The sequence below is a fragment of the Galleria mellonella genome, unplaced genomic scaffold, assembly GCF_026898425.1.
Source record: "Galleria mellonella isolate WM207_F2 unplaced genomic scaffold, CSIRO_AGI_GalMel_v1 utg264, whole genome shotgun sequence".
Classification (NCBI taxonomy): Eukaryota; Metazoa; Arthropoda; class Insecta; order Lepidoptera; family Pyralidae; genus Galleria; species Galleria mellonella.
In genome coordinates, this window is record NW_026442060.1 from 2,592,966 (window position 1) to 2,604,293 (window position 11,328).

Consider the following 11,328-nt stretch of genomic DNA (forward strand, 5'->3'; position numbering starts at 1 on the left):
TAGTAACTATCTGTGTAATACCTATTAACAAAGGACAGTAATTTGTTTTTGGAAAGTAACGTAAATCCTTACTAGTCCTTACTAATACAATAAATGTGAAAGTGTGTTGGTTTGTTCCCTGCTGGTGTTTTAGTAGCTCAAAAAAATTAAAATCGTCGTAATTTGGTATACCTAAACGCATTATTTTTGGAAAAACATCGACTACTGCCGGTCAATCGATATATTTATTTATGTATTTAATCTTTAATTCACAGTGAAAATGCTTTTTCTTTATATCAATGAGGTCGCAAACAAGCATACGGCCCACCTGATGAAAAGCAGTTATCGTAGTCTATAAACGGTTGCAATATCAGAGGCAATATGTACGCGTTACTGACTCTGTAAAACTTCATTATCCCTTTTTTGAGGAACTCCATGCTGTCTCTTGGAAAAACCTCAACAGGGAGCTCATTCCTTAACCTGAGCGTTCGTGGGAGGAAATATTTCTTGAAACTGCGAAAGTTCTATGTACATTTTGCGGACATCGGACGGTGTTCTCTACTATATTATCATTTATATAATTTCTATTAATATTTGTCTCAGTTAAGCCGTCAAAGTCGCGGGAAAAACTTATCCTTATTAATATTTATTTATTATTTAAATGCTTTTGTATATCCATTTTCAATATAGATATCAGGTTATAAAGAAAATATACACAGATGGATTTAAAAATGACTTAATATTATAAATATGATAGTGAGTTTGTTTGTTTGTAATCATTCGTCAATTTAATACTATGATTGACCATTAGCATATTTCGATCGTGTAGACGAAGTCGCGGGTGAAAGTTATGTTAAAATATTTTTAATTTAATCTAGAAGACTCAAAACATTATTTTAAAAATTCGATTATATTTCTCTAGAAATCTAGTCAAATTTTGAAAATAATTTATGTGATATTTAATTTTATAATTAGTATGACTAAATAAATATATATTTATTACCGTTAACCCTGTACAATTAGTTTTTTTTTTAACGGATGAAAATGGAATAGTAACTCCGCTTACGCTATCAGTGTAGACTGACGGAGTACCAGTTACGAACTATGTAAAAAATCTATATTATAATAAAATTTAATTAAAGAATAAAATAAAAAAATGTCTCGGAACTTACTTGGATAAAAAGTATTTTTGGTCGATATTTTGCCGTTATTTTTCATAATGTATCGTGACAAATTTAACAAGAACTAACCATAATAATTTACAGGGTGAACCACGTGGAGGTCGACCTGATAGGGTATATTATTAGTAATAGGCTTTCTCTTATATACGATCACTTTACCAGATATTCTAATTATGTTTTACATATTACTGATAATTGTTTTGTCGTTGGTGCTTTTGCATCTATATATCAACTATCATGAGGACGCCAGGGTGTTCATGAAGGTACCCGGGATGAAGGACAGGTTCCTGATTGGGAACGCATTGGAAATGATTTGTGTGCATCCAGGTAATCTTACTAATCTTACTAATATTATGAGTGTGAAAGTGAGTTTGTTTATTACCTTATACCGCCTTATTTTTTTTTTGATGTGTGAAAATGGTATGGTAACCCCGCCTGCGCTAACGGGATACACTGGCGGAGCACCAGTGAAGGGTGATAGATGAGAATGAAAACAGGCCAGTTAGCCCATCATTATGAATTCATCAGGAATTAACCATGATAGTTTCCAGGGAGAACTGCGAGGAGGTCGACCTGGTTGGATATATTGCTAGCAATAGGATTCTCAGTACCGCTTTATTGGCTTAATTAATCACTACGAAACTTTATCTCGGTCATGCTTACGAAGTCACGGGTAAAAGCGAGTACAATATACAAAAATATTATCATAAAGTTTGCGAAGATGTATTAATAGATATTCGTTACTCTTTCGTGAAAAAACATGTTTTTTATACCACTGAGGTGGCAAACAAGCATACGGCCCACCTGATGGTACGCGGTTACCGTAGCCTATGGACACCTGCAATACCAGAGGAATTACACGCGCGTTGCCGACCCTGAAGAAACCTCTTTACCCCCCCCCTGGAGAAGCCATGCTGTAGTCTCTTGGAAAAACCTCGGCAGGGAGCTCATTCTACAACCTGAGTGTTCGTGGGAGGAAACATCTCTGTAACCGCGCAGTATGCGACCATTGAGGCTGTAGGACATGAAGATTAACTCCCTGTCGATGGCGAGCCGTACGATGGTAGAAAGTGGCTGTGGGCATCGTATTGAATAATTCCTCTGAGCACAATCCATTGTACAGGCGGTAGAACACGCAGAGTGAGACAAAATCTCTCCTAAGACTTAAGGGTTCGATACCACTTGTGAGCCTGGAAAACTACTAAACTGATTTAGTACATAGATAGGTAACATCCTAACTTTGCATATAGATTAAAGATATATACTTCCTATCGTTTCCTCCAAAAGATTACAAAAGTAAACATACAAGCAATTACAAGAAATAATCAGAAACTGAGAAAACATGGGTGGCTTTATCGCTAAAAGTGATCTCTTGTAGGCTATCTTTGGATGGAGAGGAGTAATTATAAACAGTTTGATCGGAGGCATGATGAAAATTCTATCATTTTTAAATGCATATGGAGATGTAACATATGCAATATTCACGCAGGTTTGGGGGGAAAGGGACTGTTAGTAATGAAGACTGAGAATCCCATTGCTAGCAATATACCTAACCAGGTCGACCTCCTTCTTCCTGGAAACTATCATGGTTAATTCCTGATGAATTAATCATGATGGGTTAACTGGCCTATTTTCATTCTCATCTATCACCCTTCACTGGTTCTCCGCCAGCGTAATCCGTAAGTGCAGGCGGGGTTACCATACCATTTTCACCCATTAAAAAAAAATCATGCAGATAAAATGTAAAAATTTGTTATGTATATTTCTTTGTATCTTTATTACTCATTTACAGTTAAGGGATTGAATAGTTTAGTTTAAAATTTAATATTAGTATATATTGATATATCCTAACTTAACACGTAGGATACTTTTGTAGTGATACTCGTACATATGCACAACGCCGCGAGAAACACCTAGTATTATTATAGAATGATTTAACATTCTCCTGTTAAAAGACTAAAGCTGATGATAAACATCTTAGAAACTGATAGCCCTCCTGATAAAGAGTGTTACCATTGTGAACGTATTAATTATTAATTCACTCTTGCGCCACCTACCCACTCACTTTTGTCTGTTTTCCTTTAACCAAAGATTGTCTATAAGAGATACTAGAGATAGAGTAGCGATACGACCGCCTTTTGTACCTTTATGTATATATTTTAATCTGTATTTTATGTTATTGTATTTCACTTGAAATGTTCAATTGTCATTGTTTATTTCTATGTTTTTGGTCCAATAAAGAGTTAAATAAATAAATAAACAAACAAATAAATAAATAATATATTATAGCTGCAGTTTTTGCAGGCTCTGGTTACCATTTTCCAATATGTGAGAAGTCAACTTGTCATTTTAAAGTGAAATACACTTTGAAATGTATAAAAAAATATTAATTAAATTTCATCCAACCATATCCAACTGTTAACTCTATTAATATTATAAATGGGAAAATTTGTATGGATGGCTGAATGGATGGATAGTATGTTACACTTTCACAAAATACTACCACTTATAATACTAGCCAAATTTGAATGAAATTTGGTATGACACAAATTACTATGGTAAAAGCATGAAAGATGGAAATTGTTGTTCTATATATTTTCCTTTTTTGTTTTTCACTCTTTTATCTTTTTTTTTGACAGTGTATGTCGGTATTATGTGTATGTTTGTATTGTTATTTGTGTGCTGTAAATAATGCAAATTAACTAAAAAAATAAATTATCTATCTATCTACACTGGTAGGTTATATCCTAACTAAGCACATAGAATACTGATTGGTGCAGATGAAGTCACGAAATACTATATATTATATATAATATTATATAATTCTATATATAATATTATATAATTCATCAAGTATTATAACAAAAATAAAGTCGATACACTACAATAATGAAGTAATAAAAATGTATTTATTTTAATAATTTTATTGACCAAAAGAAAATATCGTACAAAAGGCGGACATAATGCTAGTAGCGTTCTCTACCAGTTAATTTACAGATTGTTGTTTTGATTGACAAAATTATTTTGGATATTTGAATTTACAGATAAAATCTTTGAATGGAGAACTTCACTATCTAAACGGTTCAATGGAATATATAGATTTTACACATACCCGTTCAGATATATAAATATTTACAACCCGGAAGATATTGAGGTAAGATGTGCATTATTCCTTAATACTCTTATAAACAAAGCTTACCCTTGGCGCCTTATCAACGTAATCAATCACTATGAAATTAAGTATACAAGTATTAGATAAGAAATGGAGAAGGACATAGGCTACTTTTTAATCAAGGGGGAAAGGGATTGTTAGCAATGGAGTTTGATAGCCCTATTGCTAGTAATATGCTCTATTAAGTCGACCTCCACGTGGTTCCCCCGGGAAACCATCGTGAAAAATTCTTATTTAATTCGTCACGATGGGCTAACTGACCTGCTTCATCCTCACCTATCATTATTCACTGGTGCCCCGCCGGTGTATACCGATAGTGCGAGTGGAGTTGCCATTCCATTATCATCCATTAAAAAATAAACTTTTTAATCAGATAAGTTTGAATATATTCCGTTCGCGTGGACGAAGTTGCGGGTAAAAGCTAGTACTGGTATCTTAAAATACAATGTAATTAATTTTTATCCAATACTAGATTTAGCTCGTATTATTTGAGTTCGTATTATGACGTTAAATAGTCTATAACAATCTTCAAGAAAAGAGCTAATCCTTCAAAAATATAAATGTGAAAAAGGAGCCAAGTTTAACATTAAGAATATGCGTGGTTGTCGACTTCGCCGTCAAAAGAATTGAGATCTAAATTGGTGCCAAGGTCCCTAGATAATTTTAAAATTTATATAAACGAACATACAATAATGTAAATTAAATTTATAATACAATCTTTTGCTTTTTTTTGCTACAACAAAAAATGGCAGAACTTATTGTGACGTAATTTTTACAATACAATTTATAGCAAATACGGATCAATTTACAGGCTATAGAAAGTTTAAAAAATTGCATTTATTGTCAGGTAAAAACAAGTAAAGTCAAGTGCTGTAGGTACAAAATCAATGCGATGCAAGATCTTTATACACGCAAACGAAGTCGCTGGCATAGCTAGTTAAGTAAGTTTGTGGAAAAAAAATTGTTTCTAGTGTAAACTCTCATTATTATGCAAATAAAGAATTTGAGAATTTCATGTGGAAAACCTTTTACTAGAATACAAAAACAAAACAAGTATGAATATTTGTATGTATTTCTAAGGATACATTGCAAAAACTTGTATCTATTTATGTATTTTTTTTACAGATTGTATTATCTAGTACTAAATTTATAAAGAAATCTCGTTTGTATGACATCATTAAGCCTTGGTTGGCAGATGGATTGCTTCTCAGCAGTGGTATGTTTATAATTTCAAAATTTTATGAAAAGGTGATGTCATATATCATACATTAATATTAATTTACGATTTTTCTCTTGCTCCTAATCTATTTGAGGATTTTCTCTTCCATTCTCTTTTATCTTCTTTCACAATAATTTGTTTTTAGGTCTTTATAATACTTTTTTACATTATTCGCTATATATATATATATATATATATATATATATATATATATATATATATATATATATATATATATATGCATATCATCATATCAGCCGTTATCTCTCTGCAGATGAATATAAGCTTAAAGGGGGTTCGGATAGTAGTTACCACGCTTAGCAGGTTGGCAAACGCAGTTTGGCTTTGGTGGTGTTTTAAGAGGAACGCTGCTGCCTGACCCTCGTCTATTCATGTCTCTTAGTCGCTACGACATCCACGAGAAAGGAAGGAATATCTCATTCTATGCCGGGACCACACAGTGAAAATTTATATATTGAAAATTAACTATTCACATCTATATGTACATTACAGGCTTGTACTGAGACAAATAGCTTTACAACTTCTCTGTTGATAGCAGCTAATCATTTTCAGGGGCAAAATGGCAACAACGCAGAAAGATCCTGACGTCTGCTTTCCACTTTGATATTCTCCGCCAATTCCATACTGTCATAGAGGAGAATAGCAAACGATTGACAGAAACTTTGGGAACTTCAGGGGAAATTGTTAATATTGCGCCCATTGTCACCGAATATACGCTTAACACTATTTGTGGTAAGAGTAAATGTAGTTACTACAGTACCAGTTTACCAGAGGGAGACTTTGACAAAAGTCGATTGCTTGGGTACCTCTGTTCCATTCGTGTTTCAACCGTGAAGCAGTTGTGTTCGTATAGCTGTGTTTTGGTTTGAAGGGTGGGATATGGCGTGAGTTTACAGGGTACATAGGAATAACACCTGAGTCCTCAGGAGTGACAACGCATGGGGGGTATCATGGGCGAAACAGTATACTCTGTTATCTGTGTGTCCATGGTACTGTTGTATACTCTGTGTCCATGGTATTGCTCATGTCTATAGACGACGGTTACTACTTTCCATCAGGTGGGCCGTCAGCTTGTTTGCCATTCTAAGTTGTATAAAAAAAAATATGATGATACGGCCAGAGTGGAATTGAATGTGGAAATGACTGTAAATAGAGAAGAATGAAAGAGAAAAACCTATTACTCTGAGTCCAAATAATAATTAGGATAAGAGCAGGAAGATGATGAGTAAATGTAGTAATATAAGGAAGGAATAGGAAGTAAGGAATGAATAATTAGAAGGTAGATAATAAGGGTTTCTCGTATTATCATAACATCAGTTATTCATATATTTGATATTAGAAAGGTTATTGAAGGATTGGAAACTACCAGCTTTTAGTCCGCTACTCTTATTTCGTATGCGTGAATTTCAGAAATAGGAATATCAATTAAACAAACCACTCCTAGGTGACGTACCAGGATAAAACATACATAGATATTAAGTTAGATTTTTAGAAACGAAACTGAGAAAAGCATATGACGAAACAAAGGTACAGAAAGACAAACAGACCAAAATTTATAAAAATCTTTGTTTTTATTATTACGTTAATTAATTTTCTTTATTTGCCTCCTATGCACAGACATCGTCTAGTTACAATCTTAATAAATTATTAAGATAAGATTTTAGAAGTATGGAATAAGAAAGAGCATACTGAGTCTATACGGAATATCAATGTGGGAAATAAATGTTAGGTGAATAATTGGGTTTAATGAAGCAAATATTCAGTGCGAATTTAGAAGAAACCAGCTACCGATAGAGATCTAGACTAACTTGTAAGTTAGTCTTATCTGAGAATTTATGTATGTGTCAAATAGAAATATAAAGGGACGAAAAGAGGGAAAAAGAGCGGGTTAAAATACTTTCTTGTATAGATAATTTAATACTAAATCATGTTTTACTTTATATAGAAACAGCAATGGGTACGAAATTATCAGATGAAACTTCAGCTGCAGCGATGTCTTATAAGAATGCATTACATACCCTCGGCAATCTATTTATACAACGTTTCATCAAGTTGTATTTGTTAATCGAGTTTATATATAATTTATCGTCATTGAAGATTCAGCAACAAAGGACTATAGATGTAATAAAAAAATTCACAACTGATATTATTGACAAACGCAAAAAATACTTAGAGCAAAATGTATTAACTAGTAATCCAACAAAACAAGATGAGGATGATGTTTATAAGGGAAGAAAGAAATTTGCATTTCTTGATTTACTGCTAACTGCAGAAAATGATGGAAAAATTGACAAAAGTGGAGTACAAGAAGAAGTTGATACGTTCATGTTTGGGGTATGTTACATTTGAGATTTTAGTTAGCTTTAAATATTTAAACGTTTTAAAAAGACGTCTTAATTTTTTTTATATATATTTTTCTATTATTACCATCTGACGCAATTACGTTGGCAATTTTGAAATGATAGTTATTGTAGCAGACGACAAGATTATTACATCCTATATTAATTTTGTGGTTTAAAATACATAGCTGATTATTTGTGAATGTGATTTAAATATTAAAATGTATTTTGGGGACTAACTATTAAAACTTAATCTTCGACAATAAAAAATATATTGTATATATTTTAGGGTCATGATACAACAGCATCTGGGCTTTCATTTTTGTTCCTGTTACTAGCAAATCATCAAGATGTACAGGTAAAGATCTTCATGTGCCATTTATAATGGTAGATTGGACGGGGGTGGGACGTTGATATAGCTACTATCATTTATTAATATTTTCAGGAAAAAGTATATAAAGAAATACAGAGCATATTCGGCGATTCTACAAGAATAGCTACCACTAGTGATTTGACTCAAATGAAATACTTGGAACTTTGTATTAAAGAGTCTCTAAGGCTTTATCCCCCAATTCACTTTGTAGCAAGAATTTTGAATGATCAGATAAAATTAAGTAAGTAATACTATAATATTAAATATCATTAGCACAGACTATAACAGACTAATTTGTTAGGAAGTAGAAGTATTATTAGTCTAGAGTTGGTACATTTAAAATATATTTTTTTCTTTGCTGCAGCATTTCGTTAGAAATCCTACAACAGTAATTTACTGCACTATTTCTGATTTTCTATTTAACTTTGTTATTCGCAAATAAGCTAAAAGCCCATCTGATGAAAATGTGTAACCGTTGCCTATAGATTGATACCCTTCGTGCGTTGCCATTTCTGAAAATTAAGGTGTTATGCCTCCAACGATGCTTTTTAATGTTAGAAAGTATTCAATTTTATTATTGTATTAAATTTTATTACAGGCAATTACACGATTCCAGCTGATACAGAGTGTCTAATTCATATATTTGATCTGCATCGTCGTGAAGATTTGTATAAAAATGCTTTGACTTTTGATCCTGATCGATTTTTACCTGAGAACAGTGTTGGTAGACATCCGTACGCTTACATACCTTTTAGTGCTGGACCTAGAAACTGTATAGGTAAGATTATTAATAGACAATTAGTAAATGAAAATATAGCAAATATTATATATAGCAGAATGTAATATGTTACTTCATTCGCCATAATTTAAACTCAAATATTTTTTTTTAATAAACACAGTTTGTCAAATTTAATATGTAACCATTACTTATCTCAAGTAGTGTTTTTAAGTATATTGTTATAAATGTTTAATGGTAGGATAATAACAATTATAAGTATTACATAATTACACCAATTTCCGAGAAAACGAGAATAACTTGTGCTATTAGGATTCTAAATAAATGAGAATTGAGCTAATTTTGTTTCGACATGATGTGAATAAAGATTAGATAACCGTCTATTAAGACAGTAGTTTTTATGAAAAAGATCGAATTAAGACAGAAGGAAGTTTATACTAAAACAAATGGAGCAAAGATGACAACAAAAGTTAATATTGCCGTAATACAAGAATCATCATCATCATCACATCAACCGAATACTGTCCACTTTTTAAAATAGGCCTCCCTCATAAGAGGGGTTCTGTCAATATTTGCCACGCTTGGCAGGTAGGTTAGCAACCGCAGTTAGGCTTTGGTGATGTATTAAAAGTGATGCTTATGCCCATTCCTCGACTATTCAGTTCCGTTAATTACCTCTTACGACACCCATAGGAAAGGAAGGGCTGGCTTATTCTGTGCCAGGACCACATGGCTATAAGAATATAGAACAAAAAAATTATTTTCAGGTCAAAAGTATGCAATGATGGAAATGAAATCAGCAACGTCAGCAGTGATTCGCCGTTACAAACTTGAAGCAATAACTAAACCAGAAGAAATTAGGTTTTCTGGTGATCTGGTTCTGAGATCCATTGATCCGATAAATATAAAAATTATCAAAAGAGATGCAAAAAATATGTAATAAATATGAGAAAAGGGGGACAGTGCACTTTTGGAGGGCAATACAAAAAATTAAACTAAGTTTGTGAATTTTAGAAATCTACGCATAATGCCATGACAGACCAGAAAGATCATGGGTTTGAGTCGAATAAAATTTTGAGTAATTTTGTATTTAATATTTATAATTACACATTAGTATTTAATTATAATTTATATATACATAGTGATTATAAATTATATTATAATAACGTTTCGTTTTAAATTATATTATAGTAGATTCAGTTTTCTGGCCGGTTGTAAAATTAAAAATAAAAGAAAAGAATACAATTAATAAAGTTATCTCATTTATTTAGGACTGTTTCTCGTTTTTTTTTTCTTTTGCCACTTATATTCAAAATTAGAACGCAGGATTATTTTTTTCTGTTCTAATAACAAACTTCTGCAGTATTTGACAAATTATCTATGTTGCTATTTATAGAAAAAAAAAAAAACGAGCAAAAGGGTTTCCAGCAAACAAGAGAAACGAGCAAGAGAGATAAGAGCTGAATTACCATCATTGTGCAAATATTTGACTCTCCAAACAAACATTTTATTCACATTTATTTTGTACCGATGAAGCCTCGTATAGTAAACAAGGGAGTCTTCTGTACAAAATTATGTTAACTGAAATCATGTTATAATTCTCAATATTCTTTAGGTGCTCTTATTAAGTTTCTAACAGCGCGCTGTCGCATATCGAGTTTGATGGCGTCCTTTTACGAGTTAATATGACACGGAACGCGTACAGAAAAGTCACAATAAAGGGGCGTACATTGGATTTAATATCAGCTTCCGAAAAATCGTTTAGTGTGGCCACTAAAAAAGAAAGTTGTTAATGTAATTTCAAATTTTTGTTCCGAAAAAATGTTGAATTTAATTAAGGTAAATTACTTATTAATTATTGCATAATATTGGTATATAATAAAGTGCTAAATAAATAAATAATTGTATTGTGTAGTATGAGACTAACAGAAGTAAATGCTATCAAATGCAAGAAATTAATGCTAAATTGCAGAATAAAAATGATCTTCCTACTGAGGCTTTCCCTAGAGACAGAACATAGGGTTCTTCAAAATAGGCGTATTAAGGTTTTTTAAAGGTTGGCAACGCGTACATGATATTCCTGTTGTTACAGGCGTTTCTAGGCTACAGTAACCTTGTTTACCATCAGACGAGCCTTATGTTTGTTTGCGATCATAGTTGTAAAGAAGAGATACAAAAAATAGAATAGATACTGTCATAATGTGGTACTACTATTTTTCATATCCCAAAAGTCGTGAGAGGCGATTACGGGAAAAAAATAACACAATAAACCATTGCTAGAAAAGGAAAAGTCATGACAGTGAGACAG

General features: G+C 32.3%; 1 protein-coding gene across 2 annotated transcripts; it reads left to right on the top strand.

Moving 5' to 3' along the window:
• Positions 1-5: 5 nt before the first annotated feature.
• On the top strand, positions 6-10,883 carry LOC116413258 (cytochrome P450 4C1-like). Of its 2 annotated transcripts, none has more exons than XM_031911264.2 (10): positions 6-210; positions 1,245-1,487; positions 4,205-4,314; positions 5,458-5,548; positions 6,125-6,304; positions 7,518-7,906; positions 8,201-8,269; positions 8,357-8,525; positions 8,883-9,062; positions 9,788-10,883. In XM_031911264.2, the coding sequence occupies exons 2-10, from the start codon at positions 1,334-1,336 to the stop codon at positions 9,958-9,960; spliced, it is 1,515 nt and encodes a 504-aa protein (XP_031767124.2). In that variant the 5' UTR covers positions 6-210; positions 1,245-1,333; the 3' UTR covers positions 9,961-10,883. The 2 variants fall into 2 exon arrangements, with proteins under 2 accessions (XP_031767124.2, XP_052751006.1); XM_052895046.1 differs by having other exon boundaries at positions 6-165.
• Positions 10,884-11,328: the final 445 nt, after the last annotated feature.

Bases quoted from the DNA above. Each gene is read 5' to 3' on its own strand.
- LOC116413258 (XM_031911264.2), top strand. From the start codon at position 1,334: ATGTTTTACATATTACTGATAATTGTTTTGTCGTTGGTGCTTTTGCAT. The intron at 8,270-8,356 runs GTAAAGATCTTC...TAATATTTTCAG, and splicing joins CAAATCATCAAGATGTACAG to GAAAAAGTATATAAAGAAAT. The intron at 9,063-9,787 runs GTAAGATTATTA...AATTATTTTCAG, and splicing joins TGGACCTAGAAACTGTATAG to GTCAAAAGTATGCAATGATG.